The sequence below is a fragment of the Giraffa tippelskirchi genome, chromosome 4 (assembly GCF_054371585.1).
Source record: "Giraffa tippelskirchi isolate mGirTip1 chromosome 4, T2T-mGirTip1v1.2.pri, whole genome shotgun sequence".
Taxonomy (NCBI): Eukaryota; Metazoa; Chordata; class Mammalia; order Artiodactyla; family Giraffidae; genus Giraffa; species Giraffa tippelskirchi.
In genome coordinates, this window is record NC_137278.1 from 69,529,760 (window position 1) to 69,550,348 (window position 20,589).

The 20,589-nt window shown below is 36.4% G+C and overlaps 1 protein-coding gene across 23 annotated transcripts in view; it reads left to right on the plus strand.

Annotated features, from left to right (window-relative positions):
* NRXN1 (neurexin 1) overlaps window positions 1-20,589 on the plus strand; it is a 1,199,463-nt gene that overhangs the window by 520,804 nt on the left and 658,070 nt on the right. For 16 of the 23 annotated variants that reach the window (XR_014083047.1, XR_014083048.1, XM_081593719.1 and 13 more), the window contains 3 exons: window positions 9,936-10,319; window positions 16,781-16,984; window positions 19,725-19,751. Coding sequence is in view for 21 of the 23 variants with exons in the window: in XM_081593719.1 (XP_081449845.1) it covers window positions 9,936-10,319; window positions 16,781-16,984; window positions 19,725-19,751 (615 nt within the window). In the remaining 2 variants the exon portion in view is untranslated. The remainder of the gene's footprint in view (window positions 1-9,935; window positions 10,320-16,780; window positions 16,985-19,724; window positions 19,752-20,589) is intronic. The other 7 variants (XM_081593716.1, XM_081593722.1, XM_081593723.1 and 4 more) reach the window with 1 other exon arrangement.

Genomic DNA, 20,589 nt, shown 5'->3' on the forward strand with positions numbered 1-20,589 from the left:
ATTTGAATGTCACAAAAAGTGGATATGCTCAATATATAACATAATTACTTAACAGAGCAAGACTCCTAAGTTGCTGAGTTAATAAATATGATTGATGGGACTCATTACTCTGCAAACTTTAAAGGATGAACATCTCAGTATTTTCTTACCAACCCTTCTTACCTTTTCTAGGGTTTCCCTTTGCCTCGCTTTTGTTCCCAAACTCAGTACAAGATCACCTCCCAGGTATTTAACTAAAGGATGATTTGTGCTAAAATTAAGAGGAACTTAATGACTGTTTTCTTGGGGCATAGATATAATTTAAATTTGCATTAAGCTCTTTGACTGAGTCAAGAGTATCCTCTCAAGTATTTTTATAGTAAACTACAAGTCATTTTTTTCTTATTTTTGCAAACCATCATTGCGCATTGAAATCAAAGAGAAAACTCATTATTCTCATCAAATTCTGCTTGTGTACAGTGGAGTATAGCAGATTGTATCAGCAGTTATTCATGGGTAAGCCTACATTTAACAGTTAAGAAGCCATTGAGAGTTGAATTGAAGTCACAGACTTCCAGTTTAAGAACTAGAAATTACAGTGGGAAAAGCACAGGCTCTCTCCAGAGCACATAATTAGAGGTTTATAGTAATCACTGTTTGATGTGAAGAGCACTTTCTAGCTATCTATTACCAGCACTGATTTCAGTGTATACCATTCATGAATCACCCCTCTTACACATTTCTACTTGAACAATCATTAGAGGATTTCTCTGTTTAGGTCTTGATTTGAATTTGCCCTCTGACTATAAACATTCCTCCCATGCCTCTATCTAGTAGCCTGTTGCATACATTTGAAATAACATTAAGTGAATGTATAATGCTTTATTTTGTACCCATGTCTGTTAAACACTACTACCCATCCATGGGAAGACTAAAATACCTTATCAATAATTTATCAATTTTTTGACAATCCTAATGACTAGATGGAGCCAATGTTGCATATGAAAATGTTTTGAATGGGGAGAGTGGGAAAGGCAACAGATGAGTTTCTTCTTCTAAAACATGTTCAGAATAAATAAATGAATATAAGGATCAATTTAATAAAATGTAAAATACAGACATGTCATGTCTGTATTTTACAGAATTCATGTCTGTTATGAATTAAGCAGGTGCCTATACAAACACACATAGCAGTTTTCAGTTTCAAAACATTTTCATTTTTGCATATCTTCCTCTATTTTTTTGTTAACAGATACATATATTTTATACAGTTGCAATTAAAGTACAAACTTACTTTTTCAGGCTATTTGTTTAATATAATATCATGAATTTTTTTTTAACTGAAAAATATCTAAAGTAACAACACTTATTCTGTGGGAATTATGAAAACAGCATCTAAGAATCAGAGCAGAGTTTGCAGAGGCACCTTCACCAAGCTTCTGGGCCCATAGGACTCAAATGTATCAATGTTTATAGTGTCTCTAGGAAAGAAAGTCATGGAGACAAACATAGGCAGTACCCATCTAAGCACTGCCTAAGGGACTTGACTACTCCACCCCACTAGAGACAGAAGCAGGTCATCTTACCTGAGATAAGGGAAGGTGTCAGACCACCCTAGGCTACCATTATTAAAACTCCCATCATAAATAAATAAATACATACTTGGATTATAAACTGGCATCTCTGAGGAAACATTTCATATCATGTGATGGCTGATTTCTCAAGAGAATTAGTAACTTGGCATTCTTATTTTATACATTGGTCTTGCGAGTTGGTTGACTGATATGTATGCATAAAGATATAATATGAAGACTTTCATTATAATTTAGTTTAAAACAGTGAATTTTTTAAAAAAATTAAAGTTAAAATGTTCATCAATAGAGGACAAACTCAGAGAGGTGGAACCTCTCTTTCTAAATCTACTAAATCTTTCTAACCTATTCTTTCAAGGGGCAGACGCTGGACCTTGGTGTCAGGTGCATCCTCAAGATGTGAATGTGTGGCGAAAACCACCACAATATTGCAAAGTGATTAGCCTCCAATTAAAATTTTAAAAAAAAGAAAAAAAAAGAAAAATGTGGGGAAGCACAAAAAAAAAAAAAAAAACAAAGAAATAAGTATTTAACTGACCACACAGAGCCATAGTGGCTGTCACTGTGGAGTGCTGAGCAGAAATCTGTGGAAATTCTAGAAAATAATATTTTAATTGCTGCAATATATGTCGCTTGATTGATATTTACAATTTCCTAACATTGTGTATGATCATTTAAAAAATTTATATGTATAAATATACTGTTGTGAGTATGTGTGTTTTTATATGTGCCTGTGCTTAATTCATGACATATCTGTAACATATAAATATGTACTGTTAGTGAAAAAGTTTAATCAGCTCATAAAATACATAAGTGAAAAGTTTTTCTTTTCTACACACTTCCATAATGAATTCACTCCCCACTTCCATTGGTAAAAGAATTTGGGTTGAAAAATTCCAGATATTTTCCTATGCACCAACATATCTATAAATATAATTACACATATAAAATAAATGTAAAGTGTCTTTTTTATATAAAAGTCACTGTTTACCAATTATTGGGTGACTTAAAAATATTAACTTTTTTTAGGCCATCCTTTGTAGTGATATCATATATCTCTAGTTTAAAGATATCAATATTTACTTATTCCTCTTTTATAATATTCCTCTATTGATGGAGGAATATAAAACTTTTAAATGTTGCTTCAAGATTTATTTTTTCATAAATCTTTTAATTTCTGAAATTCCCACCTCACAGAGGACATTTAACTTTTTTAAAAATCCAGTTTTAAACTAATTTGTAATGAAAGTCTTTATGCATATTGGTCAGAATTTCTGTAGGATAGATTATGGGAACTGGAATTGCTGTGTTAACTACATTTTTAAAGATAATCAAAGGTTATTTTACTAACAAGCTGTTTCAGTCTATGCTCTTTAAAAACACTACTCAGTTCTGGCTCTGTGGGTCTTGGTTGCTGGCTTTCTCTAGTTGCAGAGAGCGGGAGCTACTCTCTAGCTGTAGGGTGTGGGCTTCTCATTGGAATGGCTTCTCGTGGTGCACAGTATGGGCTTTAAAGCATGAGGGCTTCAGTAGTTGTGGGGCCTGGGCTCAGTAGTTGCAGCGCGCAGGCTCCAGAGTGTCAGGGTTTCAGTCATTGTGGAACACAGGCTTAGTTGCTCTGTGACATGTGGAATCTTCCCAGATTAGGTATCAAACCTGTGTCCCCTGCGTTGGCAGGCAAATAGTTAGCTACTTGACCACCAGAGAAGTCCCAGTCTATACTGTTGTCTGCAGTGTATGAGCTACCCTTTTCTCCTTTCTCTTGGCTTTTACTAAGAAATATCTAACTTTTAAGTGTTGCTTCAAGATTTATTTTTTCATTTATCTGTTTATTTTCTGAAATTCCCAGCTCATAGTAATCCAGGTAAACAAGAAACACATAGTAATAACCAGACAACAGAATATTAAGATTGTATTTTTGTTTTGTTTTCAAGCAAAATTAATTTTAGTTCTTATTATAAACCTAATACATGAAGTTGTTTTTAAAGAGACCTAGAAAACTAAAAAAGAAAGAAAGAACAAAGAAAGAAAAGAGAAAGCAAGAAAACTATTCATTTATGATTGTACTACTTCAAAACTCCCATTATTAATATTTTGGTATTTTTACTATCTATTTATGGGAATTATGCATTTTTCATTTTGCGTCACACACTGAAATCCGTGCTTCATTCTGTTTTTATTGCTTGTATTATGCCTTTTTGCCAAGTTTGGTTTTGTTAATAGGACACTAAATTTGACAAGTAAGTGTATAAGTTTGTGGAATCTGATTTTCTTCAGGAATGAGAGGTGAGACAGAATTGTTGTTGTTGTTTAGTCAACAAGTCCTGTCCAACTCTTTTGTGACCCTGTGGACTATAGCCCTACACACTCCTCTGCCCATGGGATTTCCCAGGCAATAATACTGGAGTGGGTTGTCATTTCTTTCTCCAAGGGATCTTTCTGACCCAGGGATCAAACCCACGTCTCTGCATTGGCAGGCAGATTCCTTAGCACTAAGCCACTTGGGCTTCCCTCGAAGCAGAGTTACAGATAGATTAAATCTATATTTAACTAAAAAATTATTTTAAACAGTATTTACAAAAATTTTACTCACTGAAAAATTTTAGTAACCATCCAGGCAAGTCGTTTATTTTGCATAAGAGCCACATTGAAGCTTAATAAATGTGTTATTTGACTAAGCTCCTGAGCTAGTTAGTTGCAAAGCTAGAACATGAAAATTGGTTTCCTTCAACCAGGTAAAATCATTTCCCATTAGAACACATTTTCTATTCCCTTATTTCTCAATCACTTAAACTTTTGCAGTAAATTAAAACTTGAGACCAAATTAACTTGTTTTAAATCTCACCTTTGCTTCATGTTTCTTTTCACCCTCTAAGCTAATCGGGAAATAGAATAGCCAAGAAGAATTGGATGAAAAAAAGAATAGAAACTAACAATTTATAAGTACCAGGCCAAAACATGAAGCTAATTTCAATTTTTATAGCTAAGTTTTCCCCTACGTATATTTTTACATTAAGATGAATTTATATTATTTATGCTTATGGATATTTTTAAATATTACCTAATCTATTTAGTTTATTACTTTTGTTTTACCTCTTGCACATACCATGAAAACAACTAGATTTAAGTGTTAATATAAGTTAACATGGGTGCCTCCCAGGTGGCTTAGTGATAAAGAATCTTTCTGCCAATGCAGAAGATGTGGGTTTGATCGTTGAGTTAGGAAGACCCCCTGGAGAAGGAAATGGCAACCCACTCCGGTATTCTTGCCTGGGAAATCCCATGGACAGAGGAGCCTTAAGGGCTACAGTCCACGGGGTCTCAAAGAGTCAGACACAACTGAGCGACTGAGCACACACGCAAGTTAATGTGATTTCTATATTAAGATGATAAAAGTCCTATGTACACAAATACCTTTGTTTTCAGCTGAAATTTCATTTCTTTAAAAGTAAAAGAGCACAGTAGGGTACTTTGGATTCTTAAATATTGAAGCATGAAACACCAATCCAAATAAGTCCCCAAATATGACTGCCATCTGTGTATTATCAGTTCACTTCAGTCACTCAGTCGTGTCTGACTCTTTGTGACCCCATGAATCGCAGCACGCCAGGCCTCCCTGTCCATCACCAACTCCCGGAGTCTACCCAAACCCATGTTCATCGAGTCGGTGATGCCATCCAACCATCTCATCCTCTGTCGTCCCCTTCTCCTCCTGCCCGCAATCCTACCCAGCATTAGGGTCTTTTCCAATGAGTCAACTCTTTGCATGAGGTGGCCAAAGTATTGGAGTTTCAGCTTCAATATCAGTCCTTCCAATGAACACCCAGGATTGATCTCCTTATAGCAGCTCAGATATAACAATATTTACATAAAATGTTTGATTTGCCGGAAACTTCACATGTAATTATAGTGGAAGAAGGTAAAATGTGTAAAATAATCAAGCTGTTTCAAAGAGAACATGCCAGTATTTGTCATTCCTGGAAAAATGATAGAGGGATAATCCAATAGCACACTCAGATTTCTGTTTTCTTTTAAGTATTTATTTACATATGCTCATAACTCAACCTTTGGAAATGCTTAATTTCTATTGATATATACAACTGCAACAACCACTCATGGCCTTTAATTATCAATGAATAAGATTTAAATATTCATTTCATATTTTCTTGGTAATCATTGCCTTTATAATTCGATTATAGTGAAATAGGCACCTGAGAATGTTAATACTGAAATTTCAGTGTTCTCTTACGTAAGTGTTAACCTTAATACTGAAATTTCAGTATTCTCCTATGTAAGTGTTAAGTTGACTTGATTGAATTTGGAAATTCCATCATGAGTTTTTTTGCTTAGGTAAAAATGTCCCTTGATTCATGTCAATAATAAAATCATTAAGGAACTAGGGATTCAAGTCCTTTACCAGAAACAGGTGTGTTTCAGGACAGTTGCACGTGGGAAGCCTAAAATATCAATCTCTATTTTGAGTTTGACTAATAAAATGTAGGTATTATTTCAAATAAAGTTTTACTCTTTGAATCTTCAAAACATAAAAATAATCATTTCTGTTCCCTCTCAAGTCCTACCCTTTTCCTTTTTTTGCCATCCCTTTTACAAAGATTTTCTAACACATAAGTGAATTGACAAAGCATGTAAAGCATGTAGGTGATTTTGGGTCACAGTCATTTCATTCTGTTTGTTTGTAAACGATTTCAGAGAATAATGCATTTGTTCATGGAGACTCCATACCTTGAAACTGGGGCTGAATGAAAGTGTTGGTTTTCTTGGATTATATTTGACTTGAAGTTAGGATCATATTCTTTTGCTTCTTCTCCACCTTTCATTTTTCTTCTTCCCATGAGAAATCTCAGACTGTCTCTCAAAGGGATAATAAGGAGAAAGCAATCTTACTCTTTATGATAGTAACTTCTCAGTGTTTTTTGAACATAGGATACAACCTGTCAGTTAGTTCTGAAATGAGTTTGGTGGGTCATGTCTAGCATTTGTATTAATATACTTATAAGAAAACATTATCAGAGTATCTCAGAAGTAGTAGAGATATTTTCCTGTTAAACAGATATTTCAATGTGTGAATATATGTGTGTGTATGCGTTTGTGTGCACTGGGCTGCATGAAAACTATGGTTTAACTTTAGTTGTTGTGATCAGAAAACTCTACTCTAATCTCAAAGTTCTAGTGAATATCTTACTCTGGCCACAGCAAGAATATCCATAGAGACGTAATCCTTGGTCGCTCAATCGTGTGCGACTCTTTGTGACCCTTTGGACTATAGCCTGCCATGGTCCTCTGTCCATGAGATTTCCCAGGCAAGAATACTGGAGTGGGTTGCCATTTCCTCCTCCAGGGAATCTTCTTGACCCAAGGATTGAACCCACGTCTCTTGTATCACCTGCATTACAGGCAGCCTCTTGAGCAGCTGAGCCATACTGGAATGGGTCACAGAGAAATATCTGAACTTAAATACTTTGTTCAGAGCAGGCACTAATGCAGCATAGTTAGAAGACCTAGTCACTCCATTCTGTCAGACAAACTCTTCATGGATGATTATCCGAAATACTTGGCAGCAGATTTGCCGTGAGAATGTAGACATACTGAAGACGGAAACCCCAGAGTGTACTGAACTGGGCAAACTATGCAGAGGAGACAGAGTGAAGTGTTATGCAAGCCACTGGATTTCCTCATCTCAGGAATCCTCCAAACATCCTCATCGTTAGTGTCAGAGTCATAACACCACGAATGAGGACAAGACAGTTTTTCCCAGTGTTTTCCCAGTCCTGAGCTAAATCAAACTTATTCCATGAATAAAAAGGCATATGGGGAAAATTGGATATTTTAAAAATATATCCCCAGTCTTGTAAAACTTGCTCTGTGTCTCCTAACAGTTGTGTCTCAATAATATGTATTCATTTCCAGGAAGTCTTTTGAACTAATTAAAAATAGGGGCTGGCACCTTTCTCTCTTTTATCTTAAAAACCCAAGTCATTGTTTTCCTTGCATACAAAACTTTGCTTTCAACATATGCTGTTTTTTGTTTTTTTCCTATGTCCACTTTTCCTTTTATCATTAATACTTTCATCATTTTATAACTTATTTTAGCTGCTGCAGTGGTTAGGGATCATGTCTTAATTTACTTCTTAGGGCATTTTGGACAGTTAAAAATGCATGTGGTGAAATTCTGTTTAGAACAGTGTCACCATTCTCTCAGAATTATATATTTTATTTCCCCTAAATGATTTTTAAAATATTTTTCTAAGTAGGATTTTCTGCTCCGTGTATTCCTAAATGAATTTTCTTCTAGACACTTGCACAAACATGAACAGTAAAAATGAGTACTTGGCCATTTTCCTCTTTTGCTGCCTCCAAAATCCCTATTACACTCCCCTCTTTGGAAGGCTAAAATAGCAATGCCTCTGAGTGTTTCTCCCCTAGGAGCCTTTTCCATTTCTTTCTGTGGAAGTCTGGAGAGACAAATGCACTCTTAATGACTTGGCCTGCCGCACAGTCTCTGTCAGCATCTTCCATTGCCCTTCTCCCTCACAAAGACAGATCCCATTACATTGCTCACACTGGGGAGTGCGCCTCTGCTGGGATTTGAGGGTCTCCCGGGCACAGTGCAGGCCCCGGCAGCCCTGTGTGCTTACATGCGCGTTCCACATTCACCGCAGGCCGTAGTTCCGTTTGGAGTGGGCCTCAGCTAAACTAAAACACATCTTCCTACTCTCCTTCTGCTTCCCAGTGGTGAAGAACCCGCCTGCCAATGCAGGAGACATAAGAGATGCAGGTTTGATCCCTGGCCGGGAAGATCCCCTGGAGGAGGGCATGGCAACCCCCTCCAGTATTCTTGCCGGGGAAATCCCACGGACAGAGGAGGCTGGAGGGCCACAGTCCATGGGGTCACAAAGAGTCAGATGCGGCTAAGGCGACTTCGCATGCGCACACTTACCCTCTACACGCATTACCTTTTTCTTTTCTGTCCCCACATTTTGTACCCCATCTTCTGTCTTCAGGCCCCTCCTGTGTGTCTACATCCTAAATCCCTGAGGCTTCTAATTCACTTTCTCTTGTTACACTCTTTCTAGTCTGCTTTATGGTCTAGACCTAATAAAGAAATCTGGAATAATCTGGAAATGGGTAGTGTGGCGTCCATTTCGGGTATCATACCTGCATTTTTACAAAGATCTTTCTGGAAATATAATATTAGTGGATTGTTGAGTAATCTGGTGGTACACTGGGGAAGTTTTAATCAGGAAAATGCCTTCTATCTTTCCTATTTCTTCTTTTAATGGATTCCATAAATATATTTTTTTTTTCCTGTGATCTTCAAGTAATCCCATGTAAATGTCTACCTCTTAATCCCATGTTTAAGACTAGGGTTTCTATATATTTATAAACTAATAGAGTAATTTTCTTCTCACACTGTAGTGAGGAACAAAAAAAATGACTTAATTTAAATAAGTAACTAGTTTGGTTTAAAGAAAAAAGTAAACACCTAACGTGACTTGGTTCTTGTGATGAATCATATTACACACATTTATGTAGTACTTACTACAAACCAGACATTTTACTTGTATTATTTTATTTAACACTCATATGAGGTAGGTCATATTAGTATGCCGATATTATGGATGAATAACTGAGGCCACAAGGGCTAATCAAGATTCATACAGCTAAGTATGATGAAGTCAGGTTTTGCTATAATCTGTCAATGTATTATATTCTATAAAAAAAACCCAGTGAAGTCTATTACAGATGGGGACACAACACAAGCTTTCATTGATTTGCAGATGCATACCAGCTTTGAAAATGAACGCCGACCAAAGGGGGTCTGGCTTTTATTACAGAGAGTGATATAGAATGCCGATTTTTCCTTCTTTCTTTCTTTCCCTCTCCCTCCCTTCTCCCCACAAGCACCCCCTTATCAGTCCTCCCTCCCCTCTTCTTTCTTGCCATTTTGGCCGAACTGTTAGACAGTGATAAGTATGCCATTTTCTCTTCCCTCGTTCTCTCCCTCCTTCCCTCCCTCCCTTTTTCTGCCTTCCTTCCTTCCTTCCCTTCTTTTTTCCCCCTAAATTCTTGGAGGCTGCCAACACCCCTTCTTGCCTGTACACTTTGGTTTTCATTCCCAAAGTGAAATACAACCATTTTAATGACAGTCTGCCTTATTCTTCAAGTTCGTTGATTCCTCGGTTTCTATTCATGTCCCTGGGAAGTACACCAGGAATAGGAAGAAAAATAAGAAATGTCTGCCCTCAGGGGGTTCACCCTCAGACAGATGGCAGAAAGAAAGGGTGATATTCAGAAGAGGTTGCCTTCTGTAAAGACCTGTGTGCTCTCTTGTCTTTGCACCAGGTACCATTTCTGTCAACACGCTGCGCACGCCCTACACCGCTCCTGGCGAGAGTGAGATTCTGGACCTGGATGATGAGTTGTACCTGGGGGGCTTGCCAGAAAATAAGGCTGGCCTCGTCTTCCCCACCGAAGTGTGGACTGCGCTGCTCAACTACGGCTACGTGGGCTGCATACGAGATCTGTTCATTGATGGCCAGAGCAAAGATATCCGGCAAATGGCTGAAGTTCAAAGTACTGCTGGCGTGAAGCCCTCCTGCTCAAGAGAAACAGCAAAACCGTGCCTTAGCAACCCCTGCAAAAACAACGGCATGTGCAGGGATGGGTGGAACAGATATGTCTGCGATTGTTCCGGAACAGGCTATCTTGGCAGGTCCTGTGAGAGAGGTACGATTCCAAAATCGAAGCAGCCAACTCCCCTGAGATGAAAAACGTATTCAGTGTGGACCTCACACCTTAAATGACCACTGAAATGTAATATATGCTCTGGGGAAGTAAACTCTGCAAGCAGAGTGGCCACACAGATGCTTTACTGACAAGTCTGTATTGATTTTTCAAAGGGCTTGATTCTGGGAATGCACAGCCCTTTAAGTATATTGCAGGAATGAATACATAGTATGGTCCTTTGCATCCTCGAGGGTATGGGCCTAAGATGTATCATAGACAGTCACTGTCTCTTTTGCCTAGTTTTAATTTCCAGACACTAGAAAGTAAAAAAATAAATAAAACGAATGAATTTACTTTTGGCATCTAGTGCTAATATGTAGGTCAAAAATAGCATTCGAAGCAAGCTAAGCTGTAAGTTGCAACTTCCCTGACAGTGAGCCTGTTCATTTTACTATAGTCGACCTTCTCAAGGTTGAAATTTGAGGAGTAAGGTGATTTTAAACCATTTAAGTTACACCAGTATTTTCAGAAATGCACCCTAATTTCAGAGACACTTACCTTGGTCTAAGACCAAACTGATTACAGAAGGTTTCTTTACCAATTTGATATTAAGGCTTATTGTGTCTGGAAGCTCTAAGTGGGTGCCTCCCTTTCCTTCTCAAGCAGAAGGCAAAGCTACATTTTTTTCTTTCTCTTCTTCTCCCATTAGAAGGAGAATAAGGGTTAAAGGAAAAGTAAAGTGTGATAGCAGCCACTGCTCATCTAGAGACCAGACAAAAGGAAGAAATAGCAGAACAAATAGGTCTAAGTATGTTTTTTCATCAACCCAAAAGTTTCAAATAAATGCGTTAGTCACTGTACTCATTGCCACTCATTTTCAACAATGGAGCAAAAATCAATATGAAAAAATATTGACGAGTTTTCCCATTGTCCTCTCATGTTTCAAATAACATTGCTCTCTTAGACATTTAGCCTAAAGGAACCTGCCATCTATTTTCCAAGCCGTACACATCTAGTCGTTTTGCCTTTGCACTCCTGAAATAGTTTAATTTAGTTAAGCTGACACTTTCTAGAGAAAAAGTGGGTTTTGGGGGGCAAAATCTAAAGTTGAAATGTGGCTATGAGTCTTTATATTAATGAGAGCGTTCATCAGCTTATCAGTTCTATTGATAACATTAATCACTGTAACAATCAATAATCATAACCTAATAATCTAATGCTGTTCTTAAATTACCCACCAAAATACTATCACTGTTCTGGAGTTTACAGTGAGATAGGTCTCTAGATAGATACATATTTTAATCACATAGATTCATTCATTCTCCTAGTACCTAATTGCAATTCCTGTGAATGGTCATCAGAGGTTAATTATTTGTGCATAGTTTCATGTGTAAGGTGTATATTCTCTGTACATTTCCCTTTCTAATTTATTTGTTTGCATAGTATAGTTTTTAAAAATTGCCCAAAGGAGCCAATGACAACAAAGTGACAAAGCTTTCAAGATAAATTATAGTTAAGTATGAAGCGAGATTAGGAGACCTGTGTAATTTAAGACTCTGTTTTCATTTTAATCACTCAGAGAGCTGTCACTTATTCTGATGCCTCCTGCTTAAGTAAAGCTAGAAAAGGGTATAACTGAGCTATCACACAAATTACAAAAGCCTTCAGTTAAATATGCATGGTGTACCACCCTGTGGCAGTATTCCACTACTGCATATGGCAGAAATAAGAAGGAGAATTCTAGAACTCCCTAAACCAGAACGAGGGAAAGGAGCTATTTATATGTTGCAATAATTAGAAGGAGGGGTGGCAAGCATATGCAGATTTGCAAATGAGAATTTAATAGCAAGTTTCATCACTGGGTTTCAACATGCATTTTTAACTGACAAGTGGCTGAAAATGTCTCCAGATTTCTTTGTCTCCAGGTTGGTTGTGTATTGAGGAGAGAAAATAGTCATTTTTGTGTGTTTTCTGTTTCTGGACTAACCAGTGTATTGAGAGAAGTCTTTGCTTTTCAGAATTAATTTTCTTGCTCACATTATGGCATCTCCCAAGAACAAGAGTGAAGTGGGATGCTTGTCATGTTCACTGCCACAAAATTTGGCTGCTGTCCAGTTCCCAGCTCTGCCCTAGTTCAGTCAACACAAAATCATGTCCAGCCTTCAGGGTTTCCAATTACAAAGAGAGTGCTTTGACTGTGGTTCTTCGCATACACTCTGATCACATAAGGCTGTTGATCACGTAAGAGTTGACTGACACCTCTTGAAATTTTTTTAAAAGACATTTTCAAAGTTTCTGTTTTACAATTATTAAGCAATAAAGGTTAATTTATAAAGAAGCATGTTCAAGTCCTTGGACAGTGCTTATGGGGAATGCTGTTTAAATCACATTATAGAAAATCTTCATTCTTCACTATGTAAGCAAGAGTTTATAAGAAAGATCAGATTATTTGCTGACTTAGGCAAATAAGGAAATAGTATTTTGCTTGAATGTGTATTGATCCCATAAAGAAGAGTAGCATAGAAATCATGTCCAATTGAATATAGATTGAATTCAGCACCTTCTCTCCTGCTTTACATTTTATAAAACTGAAAATTTGTGGAGACTGGTCATACAGGAATTATTTTTGGTTGTATGTATATGGTATTATCAGAGGTCTACTTTATATTTGTTTGTTAAAGCTCTACCAGATGGAGGGACAGATGTCAGAGCAATATAATTTGGCTCCCTGTCTGATTTTCATCGTTGATCACAATATGTGACTGCCTTTTGGCAAAACTGAGCACAGGTGTACACTTTAGACCACAAGAAGGAATAACACAGGAAAGCAAATTTATCAAACTTAACGACAAGGGGCAAGGAGAAAGAGGAGACTTTTCTCTAAAGTTGGAATTTTTTCTCCCTTGCTGGGAAGTGCTATATTGAAATTAGCTTCTTAAAGAACTCTTGTGTTCTAAGCAGTAAAGTAAGTTTACTAATGTTTAAAGGATGCTGCCAAATAGCATAACCTTCAAATGTCAGAATGTTGTTTACCATTTATTTGGCAGCTCTCAACTACAACCTTGTACATTTTCTATTTCTTGTCTAATTAAACGTTAACTCTAATTATGAGGAATCATTTAGGCATTCATTTGTCATTTATCAACAGGTTATTTTCACAATGAGAGTTGTTTAAAATGGCACTCAGAGGCACTCAAGTTTTATTACTTTACTGTTATTTCATTCCTACAGCTTTTCAGAGAATATTAAAGGCCAATGATACTGATTTTCTTTTCACTTTGGATTGTATTTCATACAATATTTATGATCCCTTGTCAGTCATCTGTATTTCTAAAAGAATGTTCCCTCTATTTAATTTTTAATCAAATGAAGCTATATTTCATATAAGAATGAGATAATTTAAAAAAATGATAGTTGAATAATAGAGACTAGATTTACAGATTAAATGATAGAAAACTAAAAATATTTTAGCCCTTGTATCTACATAACACCAAAGTGACTGAACGATTTATAATGGCTTTTAAATTTTTATTCAAATATATGTTGCTTTATAGATAGGGACGGTGATTGGCTATAAATTAGGAAAGGATATGGTAGAGATCAAGTGTCTTTAAGATTATACTAGAAGCAGTTTTTTTTTTTCTAATGTTTATTGCAACTTTACAGTCATGCTTTAGTTTTTGAGCAAATCCTACTAGATTTTCTTTAGGGAAAGCTTATTGGAAAAAGGTGATGCATTAATAGATATGTGATATGATGTAAAACCACCATATTTTAAGGGGATTGTATTTTATCTTCTCAGTGCTAAGGTCAATGCTTTACCCCGATTTTGGTAAACAGACTCCTCTCATAGAATGTCTTTTATGACATTATTATGGCTTCCAGTGTAGACTTTAAGGAATATTTTGTTCATATACATCACCAAAATTAGATTCACTTACAATAGACAGAATAAATACTTAATCTCATTAGTGAGTATTTACGCGTACATGATATCCAAATTGAAATAAGCTCTTTCACATACCTTCAGTACCAAGTCCAATCATTAATTCAATCAATGTTTATCAAGGCTCTGCTGTGTGCCTGGTGCACTGGGCTGATGATAAAGAAGTAGGAGGACTCAGCCTCTGCTGTAATGATTTGCGTACAAAAGGCCAAAGACAGATTACAGACAAATAAGAAATGGTAATGTAAAAAATGCTAAGTAGATATAGAATAACTGGTGGGAGAATTAAAGGAGTGCTTGCAACAGGTATATCTGGAGAATTTGACCAGAAATCTGAATGCTGAAGGAACCAGCCATATAAAGATCTGGGGCTGAAACCTTTTAAGACAGAATGTGCCTCAAGTGTAAATACTTGAATGAAAGATGAAATCAGTGTGGCTGGGATTTACTAAACAAGGGAGGACATGCTAAAAGCTGAGGCTTTGAGATGAACTGGGGCTGATTCACACAAAACGCTATAGGTTAATAAAAGGAATACAGATTTTATTCGAACTGCAGTGGTGGGACTCTATTGGCAAAGGGTAGGGAGGTGAAGGATTAGGGGTGGGTAGGGTGGATGTGCCTAGATGAAGTAATGAAGTGATATGACAGATTGGCTCCTTTAAAAGTTTAGCTTGGCCACTATGTGTAGGGAGAAAGAGTAGAAGTAAGGAGGCCATTGAGCGAGCTCTCCTTATTGATCTGCGTGAGACATGGGAGCACAGTCTGATGTACTGCAGTGGCACAAACTGACTGATTCAGAAGGTGGATTGGAATTAGAGCCTACAAGACTTGCAGATTTGCAAACAGATTGGACATGGCAGAGAGGATAAGAAAGAAAGCAGAAAGGTTAAGATCTGAGTAATGGTGTTAAGCCATTTACAGAGATGGAGAACACTGGAGCAGGAGCGTGTTCATTGGAACAGGATAATTTGTTCATTATTGGTGTGTGTATCTTATTCAAATTGGAGATGTCAAATAAGCAATGGCTGATGGATGTTTGAGGGAGCTCAGGAGAGATGTCAGAACTGTTTATAAGTATTAGGGGAAGTGAGCATGTGAGTTGACCCAGATCCCTTAAGAGGTAGAGAGAAGAGAAAGGTCCTAAGCAGGGAGCTCTGGAACCCTTACTGATTCTGGATGTGCATTCAACCCAGAGATGATAACTAATGATTAAAGTCTGTTAGAAGCAATACTTGATTTTCCTGATTTTGAGAAGATAATCTTGCAAAACCACAGCTCCAAAATATAGTCTTAATAATAGGCATGGTTGTTATCCCTAAAGTTAAATGTTGTCAATAAGCAAGAGAAGGAGAACTTCCTAATGTGTTTTAATTTCAGGTAGTTTTTCTTTTATTAAATGGTATCCTGAGTTATCAGAACCCATGAAAAAGCAACATGATTCATACTTGTTTCACAGTGTTCCACAAGCATATGATGTTTAACATGAAGGGGTGCTGACTATTTCTTAAAGCAGTCAGTTTGAGATCAACAATTTTGCTATTTGCCTCTCTTTGTGTTTCAGGCAAAATTAAGCAACTTCTCCATTAAAGCCATCTACTTTTCTTTAGTAGCACACACCCATACAAGCTCCTCAGTCCCACCCTGATCCTCACTCAATGTTACCCAAGTACATAGTTTTTGACTTTTTGGAGATAGCTTAATTTTTTCAGAACACCAGGGTGGTGCTTCCAGGTAATGTTTTAAGTTACCCCTTATCTGCAAGTAAACTTTAATATGGAGTTACAGTTTGTGTCTTGGTAAAAATGGATTACCTTGTTCACCCCAGTGACTTAGAATATGTATTACCTGTTGTTTGGTAATACCAATTTTTCTTCTGTTTCTGAACATCACCTTTGGAAAAGTGTTGACTTGATTCCTGTATTTAAGTCATAATTTTAGTGTTTCTTTTTTGATTGTATTGGGGCACAAATTATTTTTAAAAAATGATAAAAGTAACTTTCCTTAGAATCATGGGCTTTTGAGGTAGGAAGAGGCCTTAGAGATGCTCTAGTAGCACCCTCTCATTTTGCAAGTGAAGGATTCGAGCCAAGTTGAATTTCACAGAGCTGATCAGTGGACTAGCCATATAGAAATAAGCATAAATAGTAGCTAGTACTTCAAGCCAGACTTGCACTATGGCTGCACACACACACACAAAATATGATCTCTGCTCTTGAGAAAAGATATGCATCCATGAACGTGGATAATCCTGCATGATGAATCCTATAGATAGAAGTTGTTTCAGGTACAGAAAGGGAAGTGCAGCCACCTCTGCTTTTGGACTTTAACAGATACTTCTCCTGTGATTTCTCTTTCCAGTTTAAAAAAAAAAAAAAATTGCTCATTTTGAAAAAATATGAGCCGAGTTTGTGTCTTGTCTTCAAATGGAAACCTTTAATAGGTCATGCTTTTCCTTTTCAAAGTTTATATGTACTAAACTGACCCAGAGCTTCTGTTTATTTCCCAACTTTAGAAGCAACGGTTCTGAGCTATGATGGGAGTATGTTTATGAAAATCCAGCTCCCGGTGGTGATGCACACGGAGGCTGAGGATGTGTCCTTACGGTTTCGATCCCAGCGTGCATATGGCATTCTCATGGCAACCACCTCCAGAGACTCAGCAGACACCCTCCGCCTGGAGCTGGACGCAGGGCGTGTGAAACTGACGGTCAACCTAGGTAACAACTCACCTTCCCCCATTGAACTAACACTTTTCACTTTTTGTTCAGTTTTGCCTGCAAGCATTTATCGAGTAGCCTGTTTGCCATGGAAAGTTAAAACACTTAATAGTCTCATCTCCATTATTTAAATTCATTTAGGTTTTGGGGACATCTTTTATTGTTTTTATATTGTTTAACATAATTTACTGTTTTGTGGTTCCTTCCACTGAGGGTTCTTAAAAGGGAAGCCATGTGCATTAATGAGATTAATTGAAAATACAAATTATTATGCTTAACGATGCCTCAAACTGAATTTCCTGTTTTTACATTGACTGACATTATGATTGGTTATAGATAAAATCCTTTCAGATAAAATAAAAATCCGCCTACTTTAACTTGGATAGGACATGCTGTAAAATGTCAAATATCTAGTTTGTGATCTGGATCAACAGTTGCTCTTTATCTATCCTTGGGCTTCTCCTTTGAACAGTTACCTTCGTGGTATCCCATCTTTTCTGTTTGGAAATACTGTGTGGTGATATTTTGCTATCAAACAACAATCCACAACCCTTCAATGCCCAAAGTCTGCGGCCCTCAGCAAGCAGCCATGAGAACACTAAAAACACAGACTCTTCCACAGAAAAATAATGCTTTCCTGCTTAATTGTAGCATTCAGAAAGAGACACTACAGTAAAACCTCACCAAGCTGTATAAAATCTAGGGGAAAACCAGGCCGAATTAACAAAAAGTGTGAATTGTAGACTAAAAAAAAAAATGTAAGCATATTTGTTTTCAAATACATTCCAAAACACAAATTAGTAGCTCAAAAAATCTTAAGGAAAAGTCTTACAAAGCTAATGTTAATGGGTGGTTAAGAATTATCCATAATTAGCACATTGTTTCACGGAAGTTGCTCCATCAGTGTACTTGAAATCAGTTTTCTTTCCAAACTTGGCCTTTCACAATTTGTTTTATTTTTCTCAGACAATCTCTGCTCATAGCGAATGAAGAATTACAAATGTTCTGCCCGATAAGTTTCAATATTATAATTAACTCCAAATAATAGGAGTACAAATTAATGAGGTTTTACTGTATTTCCTGGAAGTACTGAAAACACACAATAATGAATAAGCAAAAAGAGAAAAATAAAATTCAAGACTACATAGATTTACAAAAAGTGTAGCAAAATGTGACGAGGTATGGCATTTGTGAAAACCCCACATATATCAAACTGTGCTGGGCAGAATAGTAGCTCATAAAATAGAAAATTATTTCATTAGTAGTTTGTTGCATACAATTACATTCAATTAATATTAAATTAAAAAGTCCAATAATAAGTTTGACTAAAGTTTTGCTAAAGCAAAAATGTTTTACTTTTTACGTTTGTCAAATATTTACATGTATTCATATTATGTATATGAATGGATACATAGTATTTCACAAGTTAATCCAATTTCTTGTATTCATAATATTATGCAATTAAAAAGTAACTTTAGTTGAAAAAAAAGAAAAGTCCAATAATAAGGTTGTTTTTCTTTTTACTGAAGAACACATGATACTTTTTTACTCTTCTGTTAGAGTTCCCTCTAGTGACAACGATAGGTTACTACAAGCCCATCAAAATTGCCTAGTTTCAGTAAAGGGGCTGTTAGCCAGAGGAGGTGAACACACTCATGGGAATTTTCTAACAGCAAAGCATTCTGTGAAAGAGCTGTGTAGATGCTGATCCTTGGCTGTTTGCAACCACTTTTCTGATGCGGTTGACGACACATGACAAACTCAGCTATATGGAAACAGAATCTAGGTTTGTATTTTTCATGTTCCCCAAAGGCATTAAATACAACCACCAAATCCAACAAATATTTATCTACATATAAAATAAACATAAAACACCCCACATGGTCCTTTAAAGATAACCCTTATAATTATAATCTATGCTCTTCAGATCAAACATTCCATTCTTGGGGAATCTGCTTTTATGTAAGAAGAAAGTATAAGAAAAGAAAAATCAAAAGCAATAATAACCATGAAACTTATTACATAGAGATAACATAGTTAGCTCCTAACAGAGGAATAGGCCTGTGTACTCCCAGGAATGACACTACTCCTTAGCCACTAGAGTTTCTAAAGGAAACAAAGTGTTTATTTCCTTCTCCAATTAATACAAGGCATGGAATCCAGCTAACTCCTGGCTGTTACCTTTTTTGTCCAAGCAAGTAATTGTAACAACAGCAGCAACAATAATAATAAATACATTAGAGTGAAATGAGAATAATTTCAACTAGCTCTCCATTTGACCACCACAATTCTAAAGCATTCTGTTGGCCTTTGTGGGATAATAGATTTTGGAGATCCAAGATGTCTGAGCCTAGCTGAGCTTGCACTCTTCCCCATTGTGACGGAGCACTTTTTAATTAAATTGAAAACAATGATTTGTTCTTTCACAGATGGGGAGAAAGCTGCAGCCAGTCTAAGCCAAGCATCTTTGACAGTTAACAGTTCTTTATTTCACTTAGATTTGTCACCATGTAGCTTTGTTTGATTTGGCCATTTTTAAAAAAATTCTCCCGTTGTTTCCAATGGTGAAGTTTTATAACAAAGAATCTGGGTTCTAGAAGTATGTAACGAATAAATGATATGGAGTGGCCATATTTGCATGTGTCTGTCCCCGGAAGGGTGGACTGTGATTTTATTGGATGTCTGCAGCTATTACCTTGAAGGATAAATTTTCATTTTTCATCTATTCTTCCCCATCTAGATTGTATCAGGATTAACTGTAATTCCAGTAAGTGCCTATTCAAAATTTTTAAAATGTTATTCCTCCATTATGATGTAGCTAGTGAAGAAAAACAAAAGAGAGAGCAAGAGAAAGTTGTTTATAAAACTCATGAGTTCACTTTTGAAATACACCAGTCCATCATCTGGGTTGTAAAAATTCATTTTGAAATCTGTCCAGCTGAAGACTTTCCTGCTGCAGTTCCTACCTCTAAGTGGGAAAAAGAGGTGAGAAATATCCTGTAACAGAAGGTACCAACACCTCTGTAGACCTGTGGATAAAGTTGACAGCATTTGTATTTTGGTAAATCTTGGACTCCAGTAGTTCTCTTTATAACCAAATTAAGATAAAATGCTGTGGCTCTTAATTTCCTTCACTTTCTGTTTTTATCTCTTAAATCAAACATAGAAAAAAAATCTCTTTCATTTGAAAGTTACTATTGAACTCTTCTAAATTCAACTAAAGTTTTACATTGAAAAATGTGTTTTTCCAAGTTTTATATATATATATGTATATATATATACACATATATATATACATATATATATATAAACAGAATATGACTTATCTAAAGAGGTTTTCTGGTTTACTGAGAGTATTTACATAATGAATTTTTACATCCTAATCATATATCTGCAAAAATAACCAAAACCCTTCAAATCTGTGATATGCATGCCAAGTGATGAGATAAAAAAGATGCATGGACTGAGTTTTTTTTTAATTTGGACTAGAGAACTTGAAAGGATGTAAGGACTGTGATTTTATTTTGAGTTGTAGCATTATCTTGAGTGAATTTATTTATTTACATAAATATTTAGGTTTTTCTTTTCCAGGTTTTGCTGACCAC